At 37.5% G+C, this 27551-nt stretch overlaps 1 protein-coding gene across 2 annotated transcripts; it reads left to right on the top strand.

The window, feature by feature from the left end:
* Positions 1 to 497: 497 nt before the first annotated feature.
* Positions 498 to 27497, top strand: cftr (CF transmembrane conductance regulator). 2 transcript variants are annotated; one of them, XM_084409827.1, is made up of 27 exons: positions 498 to 811; positions 1741 to 1851; positions 2879 to 2990; positions 3365 to 3580; positions 3677 to 3766; positions 6227 to 6390; positions 6863 to 6988; positions 8021 to 8267; positions 8650 to 8742; positions 9171 to 9347; positions 9654 to 9845; positions 12931 to 13025; positions 13469 to 13555; positions 14691 to 15402; positions 15485 to 15622; positions 16781 to 16818; positions 16954 to 17234; positions 17322 to 17401; positions 18355 to 18505; positions 19990 to 20217; positions 20511 to 20611; positions 20983 to 21210; positions 22122 to 22277; positions 22369 to 22458; positions 24522 to 24694; positions 24811 to 24916; positions 26813 to 27497. In XM_084409827.1, exons 1-27 carry the CDS (start codon positions 759 to 761, stop codon positions 27023 to 27025), a joined length of 4458 nt encoding a protein of 1485 aa, XP_084265953.1. In that variant the 5' UTR covers positions 498 to 758; the 3' UTR covers positions 27026 to 27497. The 2 variants fall into 2 exon arrangements, with proteins under 2 accessions (XP_084265953.1, XP_084265954.1); XM_084409828.1 differs by having other exon boundaries at positions 24816 to 24916; positions 26813 to 26951.
* The last annotated feature ends 54 nt before the right edge of the window (positions 27498 to 27551 follow it).

Here is a 27551-nt window from a genome sequence, read left to right as displayed (position 1 = left end):
TCAGTCTGCTTGAACTCCATAAGTTTGCATAAACCCGATGATCATATCATCCATAATAATTTGAGAATTATCCAAAGAGCATCTTGTGCTTGACCTTTTGTACAATGGAATTAAAATGGTCAATGTCACAAATATGCTCATTTGATTAGTGACCTAAACAGTCTTAAATATTTCTCTCTCAATTGACACGTGTTTTATTTAATTTATTAGGATTCTTATTTGAATTGTCTTAAGTTATTAATTTCTTTCAACCAGCCTAGTTTAAAAATACATTAATGTAGGCTACATTTACTTTTCCATTTCAGACATTATGAAATCAGGAAAGGTGCGAAATGAAAGCAAAAGACTTTCATGTGTTAAAATGTGTTAACGTTCTTTCTCGAACACCACAAAAATTCTCTGATGATGACACGCCACTTGCTCTTGTAAAGCAACACGTGAGCATCTCTGTAAAAGACTGACAGTTTGAGGATGACATGCCCAAAGGATCTGTGGCGTTTGGGGTTGAGACAGCGCACTTTTCTCACTGAATCACAGCGCTGCTGTCAGCATGGGCTCTTTATAAGCGCTTTACTTTTCATTAACGATTTTGACATACGAGAAATTTTCCTCTTCGTCTAAATACTGGCAGCGAATCTCGACAATATCAGCGCTCAAGTGTGCGCGCGGTGGAGGACAGAGTTTGCGAGCTTCATTCAACGGAGAGCCGTTCAGCTGACACCCGATGTAAGCGGTGTCATCCCCGGGAAACTTTTAGGATGCAGCGATCACCTGTGGAGGATGCCAGCTGCCTCTCAAGATACTTATTTTGGTAAGACTTTCAAACTGTTTTGTGTGTTCACGTTTGGGCTAACAAACCTTGAAACAAAATTGTGCTTTAGGACACGTGTGTATGTTTGAGTTTAAATAGACATTTTTCTAGTTTATTCACATTTCGTCTCAACTGGATAGCTACTCAAACTGCACCTGATGACTGATAGCCTACATTCATTCAAACATTAAAGCCAACACTGTAAAATATTATATGATCAATAAGTTATGACAACACATGTTTTACATTACTTTTAAGTTATACAAGATTCAACTATTTTGTAAGTCAATTTAATGTAATTTAAGTTGAAATTACTTAAAAAATCAAGTTGATTGTAGCCTACTGAAAAATGTAAGGCAGCAACTCTTTTTTTTACAGTGAAATTTAATTAAAATAAGTTTTTACATATAGATACAAGTGTGTGTGTGTGTATATAATCACTTTTCGGAGTTTATGGAAAAACTTTTTTACAACCTCAAATGTTACAGTAGGCTACAATTTAATCCGAGTGCGATAAGTCCAGTAGACGCTTACAAACAGAAGTAGGGCTCGCCTGAGGATGTCACCATAGCAACATCAACATCTTTTAGATCAATATTTGATGACATGTTACAATAGTTTATTATTTAGATTTAGATATCAGTGATTGCAAAATCACAAAGTTTTGTTTGAAATGTTTACAGGTCCTAAAAGTAAAATGTTTGCTCTATGATATTACGTTAAAGATTCCACTCAAAGTTAATGGAACAATTCGAACACTGGTCACGTGACTTGAACGTGTTTTTTTTTTTTATAGAACTGTGCATAATCATAGACTAGAAAATAACTATACTTCCCTGTACATCTCTCCTTAGAAAATAACTTGAGTTCACTTCAATTAAAATATTCACAATATTACAGTTTTCAACATCTGTTTTGGCCGTTTACAGGTGGACAAACCCTATAATGAGAAAGGGTTTTAAGGAGAAACTGAGGCCATCTGATGTTTATCAAGCACCCAGTCAAGATGCAGCAGATATTCTTGCAGAGCGTTTGGAAAAGTTCGTATTTGCATGCTTACCTTTACCTTTGTGATTTAAAATGTTTTTTTAAAACTGATATGTCCATACAGCTCATTACAGGTCATACACGTGTTTCTTGCTCTGTAATTTCTAATTACACTCAATTTTTAACGTGCATTAGAATTAAATTTATACTTTTTAAAAAACATTTTATTACATTTTAAACACAAATCCTCTATTATATCATATAAATTGATATTTCCCCGTATATTGTTATTGCTGGTTTAGCTTAAAAACGTAAGTTACCTGATTGCCTTAAAATTTAGAGTTAAGAGCTAAACATTTAAGTTAATACAATGAAGGAGATGGTTTAGGAAATATAAACTCAAAATATGATGTTATCTGAACCACATTAATTAAAGTTCATTTGACAAAAGTTGTGATGACAGTGTGAGAATGTTTTCCTAAGCCTCTCAGGAAACAGAACTGAAAGAACTTTCACTCATCTTTTTGTGAAGTGAGCAAATTTACATCATGAAGTGACCCCTCTATTGTGACTTGTCCTCACCTCACCTCCTGTTACTTACCAGAGCCAAATATCCCACCTTTTAGGGGTTTGTGTGCTGTTTTTGACAAAAGACAGGAGAAAAGAAGAATAAAATGTAGGCAACCCCTGTAAATGTCACCCTGCCTATTCCAGTAAAGTTCCTCTCATGCCAAATAAACCACAATACATTCATGCCAGTGCCCTGGTCTAATGGGCATCAAATGTGACCTTTTAAATGGCCAGGCTCCTGGAGGGTGATAGATGATGAGCATTTTTGTTATTGCTCTAAGGTGAAGCACTGCTGGGAATTTGAACTTTTTATTCAATTAACATGTTGGAGCAGTCTCCCCTGTTTCCCCAAGCTTGTCAAGGTCTCTTTGCACTGTTTAATAAGTTTGCTAAATCACCTTGGTTATACAGGGGTGCACCAAACAATGTTGACAAACCCGTTTAATTGTGGGTGGGTGGGTTGGATGCTGTTTAACGGTTCCATTCAGTTTTCTCTCTCTCCCTAAACAGAGAATGGGACAGAGAAGTTGCATCTGGGAAGAAAAAACCCAGTCTCCTGCGAGCCTTGGCACGATGCTTCATAGGACCTTTTCTGTTATTTGGCTTCCTCCTATATTTAGGCGTAAGTGTTCAAATAGTTTTGATCTTCTCTTAATTCAGCAGTTTGACGCTTTAATGAAGAAATCTACAGCAAGGTCCAAACGCACATGTATATTTGCTAATTGTTTGCACATGGGTGGATATTGCTGGCTCGTTGGTATGAAGTTATGTGATTCCTAGTTATGTACTCAGGTAACAGTGCAGTGTGACTGTCCCAGTGAAGAAGCCTACAGCATCTAAACTCTCGCTAGATTTTATTTTTCACTTGTCACTTTAATATTTTGTCGTTATTATACTTTGGACATCAATTTAGATTTTTCTCTAAATAGGAATTATAAATGTGTCAAATTGAAGGTGCTTTGTCTTTTTCTAGTAATTTCTGTTGCTATTTTCTAGGAGGCTACAAAAACAGTGCAGCCACAGCTTTTAGGGCGGATCATTGCGTCATTTGACCCGGCCCATGAACCGGAGCGAGCCAATGGTTACTTTCTTGCCTTTGGACTTGGCTTGCTATTCACTGCCCGCTTCCTCCTGCTCCAGCCTGCCCTGTTTGGGCTGCAACGCCTGGGCATGCAAATCAGGATTGCACTCTTTAGCATAATCTTTAAAAAGGTTTGTTATCTATGTCTACAATCATCTTTCTCTGATACAAGTATCTTTCCCAACATCATATTAAGTGTATGAATTTCTCTGAATCTTGACCCTTAGACCTTGAAACTTTCTAGCCGAGTCTTGGACAAGATCAGCACTGGTCAGCTGGTCAGTCTGATGTCAGCTAACCTGGGCAAATTTGATCAGGCGAGTATTAAAAAGAGCAAATCGCTTCAGTTTTCCCTCATGTTTGCTGGATGATAGGTCACTGTTTGATTTGAAAGTCTAAAAATATTGATTTTAGAGGGATATTTTTATTGTATAGAACATTGAATTGAATGAAAATCCGTACAGTGCAAAATATATATAATAATCCGTAGAAAAACTGAAAAGATACTGGTCCTTTTTTTTGCCAGGACATTTAGTCTGTTAAAGGTAGGGTAGGCAATGTTTTGCATAAACACTTTTTGTTGAAACTCCCTTCACATCCTGATAGCAATCAATAATAGAAGTGGTCAGGTGGTACAAGTCAGAGCTCTTTAAAGGGATACTCCACTTTTTTCGGAAATAAGCTCATTTTACAACTCCCCCAGAGTTAAACAGTTGAGTTTTACCGTTTTAGAATCCATTCAGCCGAACTCCGGGTCTGACGGTACCACTTTTAGCATAGCTTAGCACAGATCATTGATTCTGATGAGTCCAGTAGCATTTCTTTCAAAATGACCAAAGAGTTTCAATATTTTTCCTATTTAAAACTTGACTCTTCTGTAGTTAAACCGTGTACTAAGATCGACGGAAAATGAAAAGTTGCGATTTTCTAAGCCTATATGGCTAGGAACTACTCTCATTCCAGCGTAATAATCAAGGAACTATGTGGCTGTACCATGAGTGCAGCAGGCGTAATGATATGACGCAGCGCCTGAAAATAGGTCTAATAGGTTAGACAAACTTAGTCCCGGTCACGTTGGAAGAAGTTACCGAGCTGGGGACTATTTTCAGGCGCTGCGTCATATCATTACGCCTGCTGCACTCATGGTACAGCCACATAGTTCCTTGATTATTACGCTGGAATGAGAGTAGTTCCTAGCCATATAGGCTTAGAAAATCGCAACTTTTCATTTTCCGTCGATCTTAGTACACGGTTTAACTACAGAACAGTCAAGTTTTAAATAGGAAAAATATTTAAACTCTTTGGTCATTTTGAAAGAAATGCTACTGGACTCATCAGAATCAATGATCTGTGCTAAGCTATGCTAAAAGTGGTACCGTCAGACCCGGAGTTCGGCTGAATGGATTCTAAAACGGTAAAACTCAACTGTTTAACTCTGGGGGAGATGTAAAATGAGCATATTTCCGAAAAAAGTGGAGTATCCCTTTAAGTTGTTTACGTTCATTATTATTGTAATGTTATGCGCTTTGAGACATGAGGTGATTTACTCTATTAGGGCTACATGATATTTAAAAAAAAATGCGATATGCCATAACTCATTAAATAATGCGATATTCGATATGCGATATGATAATGCTTAAAGTGTGTAAAATAAATTTAAATTATCTTTAAAATATATTCAAAATTATATAACCTACATATGTATTTCACATTCTTTTTGTGACAAGAAAACATCCCTTCAACTTCTGAAAGTGAACAGCAGTGTTTTACTGTAGCATAAGAAGTGTTATTTTAACAACAGTGTAAACCACGAGGTTTAGGGTTTCAGGAAAGCCTACATTAGGTTTATTTAACAACAGAAACTGAATAATCAAATGTAAAAATAAAACACTGCTTAGTTTTCACTGTATGAGTTAAATATAAATACTGATTCTTATTAAAGCCACAAAAGTTATTCAGCCAAGAGCAGTGAGTGATTTTCTCTTTGTCTTTTGGTCATGACCCCAGTTATTGCAAGCCGTTGCGATATGCATATCGCGATATGTACATTTGCGATATTTCGATAATTTCGATATATTGTGCAGCCCTATGCTCTATTTTTTTAGAGTATATTTAATGCATCCTTGCTGAATAAAACAATTTCTTTAAAAAAAACTTTTGAAAAGTAGTGTAGATATATCCAATTTGTAAAAAAAAAGGTTTGCATCTCACACAGAGGCCAAAAAATAATTCTCCAGAGAAGACTAATAAATACACTGGCTGAGCATTAAATTTGGCATAAAGCTTCAGAGGGGAGCGTAGCTGAACTCTGGAACGTCCTAGGAAGGTAGAGCCAATGTGCTGAATATTGATACACTCTGCAAGTGGTCTGAAGCAATTAGCACCTGTGTTTAATATGGGTTCTTCGAGTGTCCTTTCTTTGGAATGTATGAGATGGTTTTGCTGTGTTTTGTAGCCACTGCAAATGTGCCGAAGTGAACAAACTTTTCTAAATGGTTTCAAAAGTGTTCTTAGATATGGTTCAGCATGCCTAATATACTATGCAAAAAAACAATGGGATTTAGCTAACACATAAGGTGAATGAATGACCAAAGAACAGGAGAATGAACAAGAAGAGTATCTGACTCTTTAAAAGTTTTTTTTTTAAATCCTAGGTGTCAGCTTTTGAAATAAATTTAAATAAAGGTTTTGATTTTTAATTAATGACTAAACTTTAATCCCCAATCTTGTATTCACTGTACCGTGATGCATTTCTTTTTTCTTTTTTTTTGGTACAGAGCCTGGGTATGGCCCATTTTGTATGGATATCACCATTGCAATGCATCCTGTGTACAGGGCTTATCTGGGAACTCATCGATGTCAATAGCTTCTGTGCACTTGCTGCTATCTCGTTACTGGGTGTCTTGCAGGCCTTTCTCTCACATAAAATGGGTCCTTACAAGTAAGTCTCAAATGTACTTTTAGCCTTCATCCAAACCAAAAAGCAAATCTTGTCCAATGATGCTCCCATTGACAGACTAAAACTGGCACATATTTGTTTCAGAGTTTCTCTCCAAGTATTCCTTTATGCTCCCACAGAAACATTCCATTTGTGATTCATGCTGGTTAAAGGCTTTGAAGAGTTTGGACAGGTAGTTCAGTTCAGCTCCTGTAATCAGAAGGCTGGTTAGCCTTGTGCCTTGGAGATATGTAAACAATGTTGGTCAGAACTGCTACTGAGTCACACACACACACACACAAACTCACAATCTGTATATTGTCTGTATTCAGTGCCAACTCCAAGGAACATTGTAGACATTAACACAATGCTTAGTCAGATGTATTAAACACCCACACTGGAGTGTACAGGACTTGAAGCTCTGTGAGCACAAACAAATCATTCCAACTTTCTGTGTTTTTCTGTTTTCCATCAGAGCACAAAAAGTGCTACTGACCAACAAACGGTTGGCTTTGACCTCAGAGATCATGGAGAACCTGCATTCGGTGAAGGCCTACGGCTGGGAGGAGATAATGGAGACCCTCATCAAGAACATTAGACAGTAAGACCCAAACAGTTTGTGGTTGTTCTCCACTTTTTGTTAAAAACAACAAGTCAAGAGAATGTTGATTTTATTCAGTGTATAGCCTCACATACCCAGACCTTTGACAAACAAGAAGAGACCATCTGACTGACGTGAAAAGCGACCAATTTTTTATTTCTTTTTACATGCAATTTTACACGCCATATTAACATTAAGATTCAGTGCTTAAGATACATTTCTTATTATTATGCATTTTGAAACAGTTGTGCTGCTTAATATTTTTGTGGAATATCTTTGATGGATAGAAAGTCCAAAAAACATTGCTTATTTGAAATATAATTTTTTTGTAACAATGTAATAGTTTTTACTCTCACTTTTGATTAATTTAATGCATTCTTGCTGAATTAAAGTATTCATTTCTTTAATGTGTGCATATCAAATAGTCCAGTTTGTTTTACAGTTTTGCTATACAGATTTGATGCCCTTGACCTGGAAAACTTTGGAGAATTCAGTGATTATTTCACGTTCAAAGGCACTTGTTGTATCAACCCAGTACTTTGTAAACACAAATTTGTTTCCAGGTGGTTTGATAGACAATTTGAACTTTCCAGACTGAGAAGAGCTTCCCATTTTTTGTGACCAATATGCAATACAGTCTGAAACTGAGACTAAACGAGTGATTTAATTAAAGTGAACAGTTTGAAAGTTGAATCATTTAATTACATTTCTGTCCTACACATTCTTTAATTCCTATTCCTTTAATATTAAGTGAGGTTCTTTCATAAAAGATTATGGATCAGAAGATTGGGCCTGGATCAGAGAAACTTGAAGCCACAGTCTCCCACTGTTTCTCTGTAGTATTACATTTAATACAGCACACGGTGTGCCTTTGTGTTTTTGTTATCAGCTCAGTCTCGGAGAATCAATGTGCCATTGTTTTTTTTTGTTTTTTTAGATATTTGATCTCTCATGACACAGTCTCCAAATAACCTACCCATCTGGCATTCGCCTTCAGTTTGTCATTCTTTCTTCCCGTAAAACTGTTTATAGGGATGAGGTGAAGTTGACCAGGAAGATTGGCTCCCTGCGCTACTTCTACAGCTCTGCATACTTTTTCTCAGCCATCTTTGTGATTGTGGCCGCTGTGGTGCCCCATGCCCTCAGTCGCGGTATCAACCTGCGTCGCATATTCACCACTCTCTCCTACTGTATGGTGCTGCGTATGACTGTCACTCGTCAACTGCCCGGCTCCATCCAGATGTGGTACGACACCATGAGGCTTATTTGGAAGATTGAAGTGAGTCCACACACTCTACAAGTGACACAAGTGTGGCCCAGTCTGGGTGTCACGAACGTTAGTTTAGCACACACGATGAAGAAGATGAGATACAAACGTCTTTAATGAATAATCCACGCAATGAATAAAATGCCATTTTAGTAATATTAATGATAATGCTAAATGATATTATATGAGTATGAAGGACAACATCTCTGGTTTGGTGTTGATAAAAGGGAAACACTCCTCTATACTACTCTATATATTTCTGAAGAGCACTATTTTTGGCTTCAGTATATTATTGTGTATAACTGTACTGAACTTTGAGATAATGTTGCTGTTACCATGATCTTCTCTGTATCCAAAGCTCTACCTATAACATTAACTAATCTACTTCATCTAGGAATTTCTTAGTAAGGAAGAATACAAGTTAATGGAGTACGATCTCAGCATCACAGAGCTGGAACTGAAAGATGTGACTGCTTCTTGGGATGAGGTACAGTTATGCATTCACATTCTTTTGGATTAAGCACACCTCTTCTTCTAAAATCTCAATTTTGCACCATCAGACCTTTCCTTTCAATCAGATTGAGACGGAAAACAATTCCTTTTCACTTTTGAGAAGCAGGTTTAGTGAACGAATTGCTGCCCTTTGTTGACTGATTTTCGTGTATTTGATTAGAATTGCATGTTCTGTTTAGTAGCTACAAGGCTAGTAACCCATAACGCCTAACAGAGGTCACAGATTAACTTTGAATTACTCGAACCACATTAGGTGATGTTCTAAATCAATACAAATCACTTTGTGGTTCCTTTTCAACACTCAGAGAGAACAGAACAAGAGGAAGAATCAATCGCTGTTTGAATGCATTCAATGTGTATGTGTTAGTGCAGTGTAAATACACTCTATCTGCGTTTCTTCAGGGTCCTGGTGAACTTCTAGAAAGGATAAAACAGGAGAACAAAGCTAATGGCCATCTCAATGGAGATGCAGGCCTCTTCTTCACCAACCTATATGTGACTCCTGTACTGAAGGACATCAGCTTGAACCTGAAGAAAGGAGAGATGTTGGCTGTTACCGGTTCTATGGGATCTGGGAAGGTAGGTGTGGTGCCATTTTTATTCAGTTGTAATCTGCCATAAATTCATAATAACCCTAAAACACAACACAATGCAATATATATATATATATATATATAGGACAAGAGACTAAGCAATTCTAACAAATCATTCACAATTATAGTGAATAAATAAAAGCCCACTACAGTGTGTGAAACCTTTAGTAAGCTTAAATATAAGCTACAATATAAAAGGATGAGTAAAGCTAGCTGTTTAAAAGAAAACAAACATTTGCTAAAAGGAAACTGTAAGTTTGTCATTGTTCAGACATAATGTCTATATTTATAGAGCTCATTGTTGATGACCATCCTCGGGGAGCTGGTTCCCTCCTCTGGGAAGATCCGACACAGCGGCCGAATCTCCTACTCCTCCCAAACAGCCTGGATCATGCCTGGAACCATCCGAGACAACATCCTTTTTGGCCTGACCTATGATGAGTATCGTTACAAGAGTGTGCTCAAAGCATGCCAGCTCGAGGAGGTACTGACACATTGATGCTCTTCAGTCCACTCTTTGTGTCTGTCATTTCCTTAGTCTTACTCCATCTCCAGTTCCCGTCCCTCTCTCTCATTTATATTTCAATCCCTGTCTACAGTATATTGCCTGACGTCACTCATCTCTTTGCTCAACCTAACAAGTCCTCCTTTTTGTCCTGTCTCAAGTTCCTGCTTTGCTTCTGTTTCTGTCTTTCCCTTCTCTCTCTCTCTCTCTCTCTCTCTCTCTCTCTCTCTACATGGAATGCTCACCTGGCAGTGGAACTGAGAACCTTTGTTAGATGTAGAACTGTGTCATATTATCCCACTCATGGTTTTCTCCCTTCACTCTCAACCTCTTGATACCAAAGAAGCCAATCGTGTGCAACTATCAGCAGCCAAAGCGTTGAGTGACAGGGCCCTTGTTTAACTGAGTCGTACATGAAAGAACGGTCAGAAGGGAGATCTGATGAGAATACATTCATGTCCAAGCATTAGGCCGCAGTGTGAGATTTATCCGTGCTAGTGGATGATGTATTACATAATATATACTAATATAAATATACTAGTGATAATCGTATTGCAAGGCTTTTTCTTACACTGCAAAAAATAAATAAAAATCTTAAAACAAAGAAAGAGAAATCTTTATAATTTATAGATATTTATAATTGTTTTTAGAGAATATATTGAAAAAAAAAAGGTTTTCCACCAAATTGGTAAAAACAAAGAGTATTAGGCTTGCAAAACTGAGTGAGGTTTAAACTGAAAACAAGTAAAAATACTTGCAATTTGGACAAAGACAAATTTAATTTATTCAGAGTAAAGTGTATATATATATATAAGACAAATACGTTACAATTTATATATATATACATATTGACAGTATTCACAGTATATATACATTATATATATATATATATATACACGCATATACAGTGCAATGCATAAGTGAATACACCCATGCTAAAGTTGACTAAAAAGAGGAATAAAAAATCATCTTTTGGAAATTGAACTTAATGCCTTAATTTAAAAAATTAGGAAAAATCCAACCTTTAAGGACACCAATTTTCTTTGTGAATGAATAATGTATCGTAAATAAATAAATGTTCTTCCTTAAAATGCATGGTGCATAAGTGAGTACACCCCTATGTTAAATTCCCATAGAGGCAGGCAGATTTTTATTTTTAAGTATTTAAAAAAAAAAAAAAATTAGGATACTATGCATCCTGATAAAGTTCCCTTGGCCTTTGGAATTAAAATAGCCCCACATCATCACATAGCCTTCACCATACCTAGAGATTGGCATGGGGTACTTTCCATAAGATCATCTCTCAATGCAAATCAAACTAGCTTTTAGGCTAACTGAAATAAAACCATGCCAATCTCTAGGTATGGTGAAGGCTATGTGATGATGTGGGGCTATTTTAATTCCAAAGGCCAAGGGAACTTTATCAGGATGCATAGTATCCTAAAAAAAAAAAAAAAAAAAAACTTAAAAATAAAAACCTGCCTGCCTCTATGGGAATTTAACATAGGGGTGTACTCACTTATGCACCATGTATTTTAAGGAAGAACATTTATTTATTTACGATACATTATTCATTCACAAAGAAAATTGGTGTCCTTAAAGGTTGGATTTTTCCTATTTTTTTTAATTAAGGCATTAAGTTCAATTTCCAAAAGATGATTTTTTATTCCTCTTTTTAGTCAACTTTAGCATGGGTGTAGTCACTTATGCATTGCACTGTATATACATATATATGTATGTAAAATACTTTGCAATTTGAACAAGGAAAAATAACACTTATTCAAAGTAATATTATTCAAATTCAATCACGGTTAAATGGCGTAGTGTGTTTTTGAATGGTGAACCTGGGATGTTTATAGTCTGTCAGTCCCAATGTTTCCCATAGGGAGAAAAATTAACATGTTTCCTCACAAACAAAGCATGTTTTACAGTAAATGGTGATTAAGCACAATTTATGACTGTTTGTTGCGAAACATCCAGACTCTAACAACAGGAGATCTTAAAGAGCAGTGTGAGGTGGCTATTGTCATCACAATGGTTGGTGAGGCCATAACAACAGAGGGTGAGAAGTTAGCCACTTGTGTGCTAACTAGCAAGAAGCTGCAAAGTATTGTTATTTTTTATTGTACATAATGAGTCTTTATTCAGTGTATGCTGACAAAATCAAGATGCAGACACTTACGCTTCCGTTACTTAATCTTCTAAGTCAAGCACTAGAAACAAGCTCTCAATGCAAATTGCAAGACTAGCAGGATCTAATAAATGGATTTGTGGAGTCTTTAAAATGTAAAGTGGAAACACGCCCATGTTTAGTGGGCTTGTATTATCCACGCATTTTCTTTGTAGCACCGATTCACTTGCTTTTCAGTCCTCATTCATGTTGTGTCTGAGCAGTAAACCCCAGCATTTCCATCTTTAAGACATCAGTGCTTCAGTGTTCCCCACTGATTTGTTTGTGTAGTATTTAAGAGTCTTTCTCACTGCATCACGTAATTTAATTATTATTTTTAATGCTCCTAAAATGGACAGAGTTGATGACAAGGTAAGAACCTCCTACATGAGAATCATTCATCTCAAGTTGCATGTGGTCTCTTAAAAAAATCTTAATCCAGTTTAACATTGTCAGGCTGGTCTGCTGGGATTAGAATGGGTTTTGGGAACTTGTCAGCTAGCCAGACTGGCCAACTGACAAAACTAGCTGAAGATTATCTGAAACCGTCTGAGGCTGGTTTAATTTTTTTTTAGCATGACTCATGACCCAGACAGCAACATAGTGTCGGCCCACATCTGGTACGCATGGAGTCCACATGTACCAGATGTGGCCCGGACCTGGGCCGACACTATGTTGCTGTCTGGGGAGTTTTCCCATTCAATATGTCACAAATGTTTTAAAGCACCAAACATCAAACATGCACAGTTTACTAACTATTCCTGCTGTGAGTGTTTGTTGTGTGTGTGTCTGCACTTCAGAGTCAAATAAAATAGCATGTGGTTTTCCATAAATTTCTCACTATGTCTTACTTTCTCTTGCTCTGTGTGATGGCATCATCTGTTTTATTGTCAGGATCTGGCTGCTCTTCCTGAGAAGGATAAGACACCTATGGCTGAGGGGGGTTTAAACTTGAGTGGGGGTCAGAAGGCACGCGTAGCTCTGGCCAGGTATGTCACACATTTCTTCACCTACACTTGAACATCTCTCAACTCCTCAGATGTACACCAGCACCTGTAGTTTACTCCACAAAAGAGTCCTCACTTGCCCTATGGCTGCTCTTTCCCACAGAAGTATGGCATTTTAATAACCGCCACAACATCTCTCTTAGATTTACATGGCCATAAACTTAATATTAAATCTTACAACTGAAAACAATCTTACAGCCATAAAATGAGAGTTTGACAACCTTTTATTGTTTGTTTGTATGGAAGCTTGTGTAACTTCTTTTTCTTTTGCAAAGTATGTTTTATGTATTTATTATTTACTGTATTAAAAATATTCCTTAAAATAAACTTTATTTAATAAACTTTATTAGTATTTAAATGATGAAATTCTCACTAGTTAAAAATATCTACTTTAAAATGTTAAAGCATAATTTTTACCTGCACAGGGCTGTTTACAGAGATGCTGATGTTTACCTGCTTGACGCACCATTTACTCACCTGGATATTGCAACAGAAAAAGAAATATTTGACAAGTATGTATATTACATTCTCTTTGGCATGGTAGGAATTATTCTCTTCAGGATTCTGCTTGGATTCATTTGACTTATTAATTTCTTGAATAAAATAATACGTCATGTTGCATTTTGACTTTCATTAAAGCTGCAGTCTGTAACTTTTGGCGCTTGTGCGGAAGAACATTGTAGCCGGAGCTACTTCTCTCTGACTGTGACGAGTCACGGAGTTACTCCACAGTGGTACGACCCGAACTAGTCGACAATAGTCTGAATATAAACACTTATTATAGGTGTGCCATAGTGACTCAGTTTAGAAAATGGATTCATGATGTAGTCCCCTATTATATAAACATTTTGACATTTTGAACACAAAAAAAGTTACGGACTGCAACTTTAATTCTAAGATTGCTTTTTGCTTGTTTTCTGACGTGGCAGACTTGGGATCAGAATTTCTGTCTGTCCAAAAGAAATAAAAACGAATTTGTTACCAAGTGCATAAAACAAAACTAGTATATTTTTAGAATTTCCATCTTTAATAGAGTTCAACAGTTGGGTTCCGCAAGTAAAATCCCATTCATTTTTCTCCATATGGAATTGATTTTAATCCATTTTAATTTGATAAATTACAATTAACCGTTAAAAGACAGATCTGCTGTGAATCTCTACCAATCAAAGAACTGAAACGAGCGCTGCATATGACATAATAGAGTATAATATACATCTTTATATTCATCCGTCATATGCCTATGCCATTTGCAATTCTTGGGATTGCTGTTCAATCATTAAAGTCAATAAGTTCTTGTACCCTTGCTTTTTGTCTGATTTTCAAATACTTTTTTGGTTCAAATCAAAGGTTGTAATGTTGCGATTCGTCACATAGCTGGTTGGTTTAATTAATGGCTTATAACTCTTTCATGAAAACTTTTTTAAAATCCCTTTGAAAAAGTAAATGGGAAAAATACCTCTGGAACCAAGGCCATGAAAAAAGTGAGCACTGTTGCTCTCTTTACACAAAAAGTAAATGAATTGTGACATCTTACCAATAGAAAGGACAAAATCGAAAAGAGATGACAACATATGCAATACTGGAGTTCATTTGAGCATATTTGTGAGTAATATTGATGTATAATCAAATTTTTATGTCTTTACCCAGATGTCTTTGTAAGCTGATGGCCTCCAAGACACGCATCTTGGTAACAAATAAGATTGAGCATTTTAAGCGGGCCGATAAGGTCCTACTGCTCCACAATGGTGAAAGTTTTTTCTACGGCACCTTCAATCACCTTCAATCAGAGCGTCCTGATTTTAGCTCTTTGCTTCTGGGTTTGGAGGCCTATGACAGTATCAACGCCGAGCGCCGCTGCTCTATCCTCACAGAGACTCTCCACCGCGTCTCGGTGGATGAGAGCGCAGGCATGCGACCTGAACGCCCCTCTTATCGCCAGGTTGCCCCCTCCATGCCCAAGTACATCGATGAGAGAAAAGCTTCAGTGATCGTCAACCCTCTTGGAGCAGCTCGTAAGGCATCTTTCATTCAGGGACCAGAGGAAGAGGTCCGGAGGACATTACCTGACCGGAAGTTCTCCCTGGTACCCGAGAACGAGCTAGTAGATGAATCTTTCATAGGAAGCGACGTGTATCATAACCACGGTGTGCACATGGCTGGTCAGAGGAGGCAGTCGGTGTTAGCTTTCATGACCAATGCACAAGGCCAGGGCCGTCGTGACCACCTTCAGTCTTCTTTCCGCAGACGGCTGTCCGTCGTGCCTCAGAGCGAACTGGCTTCTGAGCTGGACATCTACACTCGCCGCCTGTCGAACAGCACGTGTGACATTACCGGGGTCCTGGACGAAGAGAATATTGAGGTGTGGAAAATTCTTGCACTGACCGCAAAATATTCATTTTCACACTAGACTTTAACATGGTCTGATTCGCTTCTCTTTGCAGGCATGTTTAGCTGATGAAATAGATGAAATAGAGGAGGAATTTGAAACGACAAAGTGGAACACATATGTCAGATATGTGTCGAATAATAAAAGTCTTCTTTATGTTCTGATCTTCATCCTCAGTGTTGCTACAGTTGAGGTAATCTTTATGGATTGTCTACTGCATGTGTACTGACGTGTTCTGCATTACATATGAATATTGTTGACGTGTTTCCTAATCATATACATTACTGTTAAAATGTTTACGGTCATTAAGGATTTTTAAAATAAATTAATACTTAAAGGAGAACTCCGGTCATAAAAATGATGTTATTTAAGCCAGCACAAATACCTGTATTTATTTACATCCTGTTTTCGGTCGAAGTCCAAAGTAGTCGATTGCCGAGTTCACGGCCATAGGTTTAGTTACCTATGATCACGCGCGTGAACTCGACAATCGACTACTTTGGACTTCGACCGAAAACAGGATGTAAATACAGGTATTTGCGCTGGCTGAAATAACATCATTTTTATTCTTATCTTTCACATCTACTGCAGTCAGATTCACTCGTGTTCACTCTGAAGGAATCACTCACATTGGCTGTGCACTTGTAATGACACATCAAGGATATTAAGAGGCTAAAAGCAGGTTTAAACATTGCCCCATTGAAGTCAACAGGGTGCAAATTTTAAAAAGAGGATAACACGGTGTAGGCAACACCGATTTTTGTCGTTGTTCTCTGTATTGACAGCACTCCAAATGTACAAAAAAATGAGCTCAATGTTAAAATTGACCGGAGTTCTCCTTTAATATTAATATTAAGATCAAAAGTGAAAGTAAAGACTTTTACATTGTTACAAAAGATTTTTATTTCAAACAAATGCTGTTCTTCTGAACTTTCTATTCATCTAAGTGTCCTGTAAAAAGTGGATCACGGTTTACACAAAAATATTAAGCAGCACAACCGTTTTTACCATTGATAATAATGAACAATGTTTTTGAGCACCGAATCAGCATATTAGAATGATTTCTGAAGGATCATGTGACACTGAAGACTCCAGTTATGATGCTGAAAATTCAGCTTTGCCATCACAGGAATAAAGTAATTTATTAAAAAACATAAAAATCGAAAAGTAATTTTAAATTGTAATAATTTGTTAAAAATATTGCTGTTACTACTGTGTTTGATTAAACATGCAGCATTGGTGAGCATAAGAAATGTCTTTTTAAAAAAAAGAAAAGAAATCTTACCCCAAACTTTTGAACTGACGTGTACATCTAGATTGGCTAATCTTAAAGATTTCTTATGTGTTTTAGGTTGCAGGATCTGTAGCAGGGATTTTACTGATAACTGAGTAAGTGTTTTTCATTTCCTCAATCTCAGCTAACTGTTATTCCAGGCTAAACTAATCTTTTTAGTTGTCAAGCATTCTTCAGTGTTTATTTTGAATCAGTCCACAAAATACTGCATTTTAACTATTTTGTTGCAGTGAACTTTGGATAGGAGGGAATAAACGATTTGAGCCAAATATGACAAAGTACTCCAACATGTCTTCACCTGGAAAAAACTCTGCAGTCATTGTGACCCCCACAAGCAGCTATTACATTCTCTACATCTACGTGGCCACATCAGAGAGCGTCCTCGCAATGGGATTTTTCCGGGGTCTTCCATTTGTGCACACTATGATCACAATCTCCAAGAAACTGCACCAGAAGATGCTACGTGCTGTTCTCAGTGCACCCATGTCTGTGCTCAATACTATGAAGACAGGTCAGTGTTATGTAAGGCTGAAAAATTATTTCCAAAGGCCCAGTTTCTCACTTAATACTTTACCGTTTGTATATCATTTATTTGCAGGCCGAATCATGAATAGGTTCACCAAGGACATGGCCACAATAGATGACATGCTTCCTCTCCTCATGTTTGACTTTGTCCAGGTTTGTGAATTCTTTAGTCAAAAGCATTTAATTGATTGGTAGAGGAGTTTCTGTTTAGTGTAAGTTTGCTCAGTCTTGCTTTTGGAGATCTACCATTCTGTAGCAGAGTTCAGTTTCAACCAGGGTTGCCAGGTCTGCAAATCAAAACCCACCCAATTGCTAATCATAACTAGCCCAATCGCGTTCCGGAGGGGGTCCTCTGGGTAAAATCGCATTCGGGGGGGGGGTTGGTTTAGCTTCAACTACAAAAACTTCCAACGACAACAGTGTAAAAGTAGCCTAATTCTGCGGGAAAACCCCGGTCTTGGCAACACTGGTTTCAACTCTGACGAATTCACACACTCTATCAGTACTATATAGAACACTATGTCCCAAACAATAACATGCTCCAAAATAGTATGTCAAATGGACTAGAATGTTTTCCTACAGGCTTTCTAACACACATTTATGCTTTTTGAGCCAATATTGCCAACACTGCCAACACTGTCTTGCAGTATGGAAGAGGTTTGAAACTTCTGTATAGACAAATGTGATGTGTTTAATTTTTTTATTTCACCAAAACGTTCACCAAGGCTGCATATTTGATCAAAAATACAGTAAAAAGTACCGTGGTATTGTGGAATATTATTACATTTTTCCATTTTAATATATTCTAAAAAGTCATTTATTCCTGTGATGGCAAAGCTACATTTTCAGCATCATTACTCCAGTCTTCAGTGTCACATGATTCTTCAGAAAACATTCTAATATGATGATTTGGTGCACAAGAAACATTTCTTATTACTATCAATGTTGAAAACAGTTGTGTTGTGTAATATATTTATGACAACTGAGAAATGTCCTTACTTTCACTTTTAATCAGTTTAGTGCATCCTTGCTGAATAAAAGTATTCCTTTCTTTCAAAAATACAGAACATAAGAGTCTATGCTTTTTTTTGCTTTTCTTCCAACAGTTGACTTTGGTGGTGGTTGGATGTATTCTTGTGGTGTCCATCGTGCGGCCGTACATATTCCTTGCGGCTACTCCCCTTGCCATTATTTTCATTGTGTTGAGGAAGTACTTTCTCCGTACGGGTCAGCAGCTTAAACAGCTGGAGACAGAAGGTAAGGCCAGATAGTCTGTGCATTCTTTGCATGCAGTTGTTAGATACGTCTTTGCAGTTGGCAAAGGGATTCCTGACGCACTCTGCATGCTGGCGTGTGGCTTGTTGCCAGGGACGAGAGAGCCAGTTTGACAGGGCCCTGATGGGAGGTCAGTGCTAGGTCTGAAAACAGGAGAGGAGCAGAGGATGGATGAGTTAACCAGAAAGGGAGAGGATATCTCAGAGGAAGTGACATGGGCGGGAGGTCAGAGCTTGGTCTCTCAACCAATCATCTATGGTCTATTGCCTATCTGAATAAGGCAAACCATTTCTGTTGGTCTCTCTGTAGCTCAATTGTCGACACTCTTCCCACTGTCAGTCTGTCCAGGGCCTGAGAGAAAGCAACTAGGGCTTTCCGTACTTTGTAATACTGGGCTGGCAAAAACCCGACCAGGGATTTCCTCTGCTGCTATCCTGATATCATTCACTTATAGTCCACAAGTGATGAGCAACAAGCTTCATGGCGGGGATCCCAGAAAACTGCGCAACTCTTTTGTTTTTCAGACAAAAGGAGCTAAAGGCATTTTGCCTATAGAAAGGGAAAGGAATGCTGCCAGGAAAGCCGCCATGAATGAGAAAAATGTGAATATTAAGTCAAATCGTGGGTAGCTGAACTTGTGGATTAGTTAATTTTGTTCATGAGGTCACCTAGAGGCCAAAGGACAGAGGGCGAGACTTTTATTTCTTCCTTCCTCTTCCTGATGCCTTCTGCTATTGGAAAGGTGTGGCATACAGTAGAGTAGATGATGTCGAAATACAATAAGCACTTGAGATTGACAGTTAAAATTCTGATCCGTTCTAAACCATTAAGTATTTAAAATTGAATTGAGAACGCTTTTTAAATGAATTTGAATTGAGGTAGCAAACAGGATGCAGAATTTCAATAATTTTTTTAAATGAAAGTAGCATTAAAATGAATCAAAATTCAGTAACCCATGTAATGTAATGGATTTAATCAGAAACATACTTGCAGTAGTAACATTATACTGAAATATTTAACTAGAAACAAACAAAAAACGAGGTGGAACGGGGTGGAAAAACATCATTTTCATTCAATTCAATTCAATTACATACGGTTAAAAAATTTGGGGCGGCAAGATTTTTACAGTGTTTTTAAAAGAAGTCTCTTATGTTCACCAAGGTTTTGTTTACTTGTGAAAAAACAAAAAAACAGCACATTGTGAAATAATATTACAATTGAAAACTTTTTTATTTTAATACTTTTTAATATATTTTAAAATCGGAAATCATTGCTATCATTCTAAGACTCTTTTGTCAATCTCCAAAATTACAAAAAGTCATCATAAAAATGGCCCATACACCAAAAATAGGTTTGATTTGAGCGTTACAGTGGAGGACAAGATTTGCACACATCGTATTGCTTCAGAAGACTTGGAATTAAATTAATATACATGGTTGACATGTTTTATTCTTCTCTCATCACAGCTCGGAGCCCCATTTTCTCCCACCTCATCATCTCGCTGAAGGGTTTGTGGACAATCAGGGCCTTTGAGCGACAGGCTTACTTTGAGAACCTGTTCCACAAGACCCTCAACACCCACACAGCCACCTGGTTCCTCTACCTGTCGACCCTACGGTGGTTTCTCTTCCGCTCCGACATCATCTTCGTGTTCTTTTTCACGTTGGTCGCCTGGATTGCGGTAGGAACCAACCGTAAGAGCGCTCTTCCGTCTGTATCTAGGCAAGATATGTGAGATTGAACCAAGCAAGCAGTAGAGCATGTTGAGTGATGCGGATGCCACTGTTTATTTGATGGTTCTCGGTGGGTCCCAATGAACGCTTGATTTAGTGGGTTTTACAGACAATTGGTTGTATAAAGAGATAATTGTGAACAGTGCTTGGAAAATGCCTTTGAAGTGTAGAAGTGAGGTCATTGTGAGCACCCCTGCACTTGATGTTTATACTTGCTTGTTGGTGCATGTTAATGCATGTGCGTTACTCCACAGAGGATAAACCGGGTGAGATTGGTATCGTCATATGCCTGGCAATGCTCATTCTAGGCACCTTCCAGTGGTGTGTCGCCACCAGCATTGCGGTAGATGGAATGGTACGTGCCTTTTAGTTTTCCTCCCTGAAAACAGCATGTTTTTCAGTTGTTCTACACTGCAGAAATTGTCCTGTTCTGTAATGCTGTTGAAAATAATGCCTGATTGAGTTTAAGCAACACTGACAGGCTTATCAAGGTGCAGGACATTTTGTTTTCCTTCAGGAGAATAGTTACAATCATACTGATACACATATACAGAAGTGGCTCTTTATTTTTGCCACATGGTGTAACTGTTTGCACACCCATACTGCCTTCCCAAGCACACGCAAACACAGAGGCTAAGCATCATTTAAAGGCTAAACAAACCACATGCTGCTTGGACCTCGGTGGACCTGATTACATCATAGCTCTTCTAATCCTTCTTCCTCCAGATGCGTTCTGTTGACCGGGTGTTTAAGTTCATCGACCTACCGTCTGAGACACCCAAACCAGACAAAAGCAAAGGCTCGGATCTGATTATCGAAAACAGCAATGCACAGGCTGACTCAAGCTGGCCTAACCGCGGTCAGATCGATGTGCGGAATTTAACAGTCAAATACACAGAAGCGGGTCACGCTGTCCTTAAGAACATCTCCTTCACTACGGAGGGTGGACATAGGGTACGTACATGCAAATCGTAGATTTAAACTCCTCTTTAAACGTTACAAAAACAAATGCTAACAAGCTAAGTTTTCTTCAAACGGGGCATTTTGGAACAGTGTTGTCTCACAGCAAGACATTACAATGGAATAAAGCTTGAATTTTGCAGTAGGGTCTAAAAGTCAAAGGCTACTAGTGAAAATGCTTTTTTTTTAATTTAATGCTTTTTTTTCATTACAAATTATATTCTCTGCATGACATCTGAGCTTTTGTATAAAGGAGTTCAGAAATTCAGTGGCACAAATGTACAAATTCGATTAGTGGCCTATAAATAATCTAGAATTTTTAGCCATAAAATTGCTTAGTTTTATGTTTTTCAAAATCTATACTATATCTATAGATTTTCATTGTGTGGACTTTTGAATTGTACTGCCCTCAGTGCCCTGCAAAGGTGAAATGTGGTAATAACATCATTGCTGGAGCTGAGTATCTTGTATCCTTTTCTTCAAATCTGAGCACCGTTGAGCCAAGTCACAGGATTTGATTTCGGTCATAATTCTGTATTGAAAAAGTTACTGCATTTTGCCTTTGTAGAGCAATGTCAGTGATGAGCTACATATAGCAGATTAGTTAAAGACTAAAATTAATTTTTTGCATAAGAGTCTCATATGTCTTCAGCCTTATATTTGTCCGATTCTTTTGTGCCACCAATTTCTGTGAGTTTTGTGATGTATATTGTAAGAAATCCATTAGCTCAAGCATCCGTTATAATAGAATGTGTTACATGTATTTCTAAAGATGCACTTCTGTATTTCCATAGCATTGTACTAGACAAAAACTACCCGCTGCAACAGTGTAAAAGCAGCCCAATTCCGCTGGAAAACTGTGGACTTGGCAACACTGGTCAGACTGATCATGTGCTCTTTTTCAGGTGGGCATTTTGGGCCGAACAGGTTCTGGGAAGAGTTCTCTGTTCAATGCTCTTCTGAAGCTGGTTTACACAGATGGAGATATCTCCATTGACGGGGTCAACTGGAACAAAATTCCTCTTCAGAAGTGGAGGAAATCCTTTGGCGTGATGCCTCAGGTAACAGCGGTTCTGGGAACAGCTTTCATCCTCTCTCTTGATAACTTTTAAAGTTGTATTTTTGTAAATGTCTCCTCCTACACCTCCACAGAAAGTCTTCATCTTCACGGGACCATTCCGCATGAACCTAGACCCTTATGGCTGCCATAGTGATGACGAGCTGTGGCGGGTCACAGAGGAGGTGGGTGTCTTTGCCGCAGGGGTCCAGGGGAAATGATCAATGACTGGGAGGTCAAGTGGTTTGATGACCCTTTTTTTCTAGAGTTATTCAAAGAAACTGGAAAAGCATTGTCTTTCATGCCTTTACTATGGAAACGCTGAGCATTTAACTCTTTCCCCGCCATTTACGGAATTTTCTGGCTTTCACTGTTATGCGTTATGGGACGCTATTAGGCATCTTCTGAAAGAGTACCGAATCTTCTGATCACAACACATGCGTAGAAACAAGCAATATCATATGCAATCATATGCATATGTAAAATAATGCGATCATCTACATTAAACAACAATAATCTGTTAACATTAGTTAACTAACACGAATAAACAACAAAGATTAATAGATGCTGTAAAAATATATTGTTCATAGTTAGTTCATGTTAATGAATGCATTAACTAATGTTAATAAATGAGACCTTATTGTAAAGTGTTACCCACAATAAAATTAAATAGTTAAACATAAAATAAAAATGATCACAATAAACTCATAATGCTAATGCTTTCTTAACTAGCTATACACTTTAATTATCTAACAAATTTATTTTATGAAAGAATCACTATCAATGTTTCCCAAGAAGTGATTAGAAAACTGTCAATTTTATTGTCTTTTACTAAAATAAATGCATTATATTTAGCATAACATTTCAGTCAACTGATCTTCATCAGCCACAAAAAAACATTTTCTAATGCTTGACGAAGGTCTGCCTGAAACATTGCATTAAATATATTGCATGTTTTGCAAGCTGTGGTAGTGTGTGGGATTATTTTTCTTCTCTGATTAGTTGTTATCTTACGCACCTATCAATTTTTTGTGAACCAGCGATTACATGCTTAACCTCCAAATGTTCTCATTTCGGGCCCAGAAATGACACACCTTTTTCTTTATTTAGTTTTAACATAGGTTTTGGATTTGGCAAATCCATTGGACAAATGGATTTTTATTTTATTTTCTAAATGACAACAGTATTTCAATTCAATGTCATTTTTATTTTTAGTCATCAAAAATCAGTGTACTTTATTATAGACATTGGGTCTATAATAGGGTGAATGCTAGTAGTAATACCTATGAGTATTTTTTAAGATTAACATAGTATTCCTTAAAGGGATACTCCACTTTTTTCGGAAATAAGCTCATTTTACAACTCCCCCAGAGTTAAACAGATGAGTTTTACCGTTTTAGAATCCATTCAGCCGAACTCCGGGTCTGACGGTACCACTTTTAGCATAGCTTAGCACAGATCATTGATTCTGATGAGTCCAGTAGCATTTCTTTCAAAATGACCAAAGAGTTTCAATATTTTTCCTATTTAAAACTTGACTCTTCTGTAGTTAAACCGTGTACTAAGATCGACGGAAAATGAAAAGTTGCGATTTTCTAAGCCTATATGGCTAGGAACTATACTCTCATTCCAGCGTAATAATCAAGGAACTATGTGGCTGTACCATGAGTGCAGCAGGCGTAATGATATGACGCAGCGCCTGAAAATAGTCCCCAGCCCGGTAACTTCTTCCAACGTGACCGGGACTAAGTTTGTCTAACCTATTAGACCTATTTTCAGGCGCTGCGTCATATCATTACGCCTGCTGCACTCATGGAACAGCCGCACAGTTCCTTGATTATTACGCCGGAATGAGAGTAGTTCCTAGCCATATAGGCTTAGAAAATCGCAACTTTTCATTTTCCGTCGATCTTAGTACACGGTTTAACTACAGAAGAGTCAAGTTTTAAATAGGAAAAATATTGAAACTCTTTGGTCATTTTGAAAGAAATGCTACTGGACTCATCAGAATCAATGATCTGTGCTAAGCTATGCTAAAAGTGGTACCGTCAGACCCGGAGTTCGGCTGAATGGATTCTAAAACGGTAAAACTCAACTGTTTAACTCTGGGGGAGATGTAAAATGAGCTTATTTCCGAAAAAAGTGGAGTATCCCTTTAATGAACTGCAAGTATGTCCTTTTCCTTTCTTGTAAATGCAATTTGCTGGAAGGCTTCAGTGAGCAGTTATTTCTGTGTTTGTGTGCGAAGGTCGGTCTCAAGACACTGATTGAACAGTTTCCAGACAAACTGGACTTCCAGCTGGAATACGGAGGTTATGTACTGAGTAACGGCCACAAACAGCTCATATGCCTGGCCCGCTCCATCCTCAGCAGAGCCCGGATCCTCCTCCTGGATGAGCCTAGTGCCCATCTCGATCCAATGTAAGTCCCAACAACACCACACTACCTGTTTCACGGATAACACCACTGGCTTAACACAAAGTACAATGCATTCATGTCATGATGAATAATGGTAGCTGTGCTGTCTTTGGTTTCAGAACAGTAAAGGTGTTGAAGAAGACGCTGCGACAGTCTTTTTCTACATGCACTGTATTACTGTCTGAGCACAAAGTGGAACCGCTACTCGAGTGCCAGTCTTTCTTGGTAAAGTTTTTGCTCTACCTCATTCTATACCACCAAATTAAATGTCATATTTCCTTTTTAACCTGGTGACAAAAAGGTAAAACCTAAAGGTAGGGTAGGCAATTTCGGAGTGGCTAGCAATATCAAGCTAGCTTTGAAATCACAAGATCCCACCCTCCCTTCTGAGCGCTCTCTAAAGCCATGCCTCCTTCAAAGCACATCATGAACACATGGTAGATTCTGCAAAGCGTTACGAGACGAGAGACGGCATTAAATTACCTCATGTCTCAAAGCACATAACATTACAAAAATAATGAACTTAACCCTTAAACAGGCAAGAGTAGAAAATGATAAGCAACAAATAATTTCATGTCATTTTTTAATATCATCTGGACTTTTTCAAAATAATTTTTGAAAAATGTTATATATTTTGGATTTTATGAGTTGTGACTCCCAGATCACATTGCCTGTTTAGGGTATAAAAAAAGGACCAAATCTATAACTGTAACTGCCATTGCATGTTTAAAACAATTATATCCTATACTTCAACTCATATAATGTTGACATATTATATATAATTGGAAAGCTTACAAACTCAAGATTCAGCCTGTGAAAACCGTTTTGAAATCGGACCTTGCGTTACCATAAAAATGGTTAAAAAAATTTGGTAAAATGGTAAAAAATGTTGGATTTAGGTCAGGCTGACTAATTGATCACAGATAACTTGAAGCAAATCATGTGACCAGCATACTCAAAACAGACAGGCTGTATCAGTTTAACCTGTACATTTTATAATTTGTAAAAAAAAAAAAAAAAACCCCTCAGAAAATGAATACAAAGTGAATCCCTTTTTTATACCCAAAAGTGGCAATGTGACTCAGGTGTAACATATATTTCAAAACGTGCTAAATAACAACATGAACAACATTTTTATAAATGTTCTTTTTCAGCACCTTAAGACAATGTTCATAATTAATGTTAGCAGTGTTAGTATTATTTTTTCAAAAGAAAAGTAAGTTTAATATATATTTACTTATCTCAAAATCTGAATGTCCTGCACCACTGGCAGCCATGTTGGATTTAGGTCAGGCTGACTAATTAATCACAACATTTTTTAAACAAATCATGTGACCAGCATACTCAAGACAGACCAGGCTGTGATAAATGATAAAAGGATTTGATGAAAATACGCCCCAAAAAAGACGACAAAAACTATGTTACACCCAGATACTGCAGATTCATTTCAGCGATGATAGTGTTGACATAGAAAAGCATAAATCCAAGTCTGACTTGACTCTTTTTGGTCATTTTTTGGTCCTGAGACTTTCACAGATGATGTACATTTTAATATTTAGACCACTTCTATTATTGATTGCTATCAGGATGTGAAGAGAGTTTCGACCAGTATACACAAAGTATTTATAAAACAAATTGCCTACCCTACCTTTAAAACAATTGTAGGGATCTTTTGCTCCACTAGCAATACCAAACAATAGCAAAAACAATGAGCGCTTATTACATTTACAGTAATTTCTGTCAGGTGGTTGGGACAATTTATCTGTGGTATCTGTGCGAACATACACTACCGCTCAAAAGTTTGGGATCAGTAAGATTTTTTTTTTTAAATAAATGAATACTTTTTTATATAAATATTGCCTGCTTTCTTGAGCGGCAAATCAGCATATTAGATTGATTTCTGAAGGATCATGTGACACTGAAGACTGGTGCTTTTGCCATCTCAGGAATATATTACATTTAAAAATATATTATAATATAAAATGGTTCTTTTATATTGTAATAATATTTCACAATATTGCTGTTTTTACTGTAGATTTGATCAATTAAATGCAGCCTTGGTGAGCATAAGAGACTCGGTAAAAAAGATTTTTAAAAGTTTGTCCTCGATCTCTGTTGCAGTTGATGGACAAGGGTCAGGTGAAGACCTACGATTCCATTCAGAAGCTGCTGAATGAGACCAGTCATCTAAAGCAGGCCATAAGTCCAGCCGAGCGCCTCAAAATCTTCCCTCGACGGAATTCTAGCATGCGCACGCCTCAATCCAAACTAAGCTCCGTTACGCAGACACTACAGGAGGAGGCAGAGGACAATATCCAAGACACTCGCCTCTGAGCGTCACAAACTGGACTTCATCCGGACGCTTCCCCATCATGCTTTCTAAAGGTCTCCAAATGGTACATTATATTGGATGACCTACCTTCAGAACGCATCTGACATTTGTTATGAAAAAGATTTGTATTCTTCCTTAATGTCACAGGAGGTACTCAATATCCTCTCACAAGGCCAGGAATAATGGAACACTGTAAGAAATATAATGCAACTTTTGTGATTCATCTCTGTTCGTTCTTTGATCATATCAAATGTATTCTTTTCTAATTTCTCTCTGAAAGTTTAATTTATTAAATTATAGTGAGACCACATGTGCAGCAAAATGGAATCATATGAATCATGTAAATGGCACAACAATTACTCTGTTTTCTCATTTCTTAGGCCTGTCATGGAACTAGGCACAAGCAAAAACAGTGATTATTTTAACTTGTACATATATATCTAGGACTTTTCTGTGAAACAAATATATTTTTCAAGACTACATTTCTCTTTTTTTCTGTGTAACGCCAACTTGTGTTGTAGTGGGGGG

The sequence above is a fragment of the Rutilus rutilus genome (genome assembly GCF_951802725.1).
Source record: "Rutilus rutilus genome assembly, chromosome: 5".
NCBI lineage: Eukaryota > Metazoa > Chordata > Actinopteri > Cypriniformes > Leuciscidae > Rutilus > Rutilus rutilus.
This window is presented reverse-complemented; position numbering and strand designations above follow the sequence as displayed.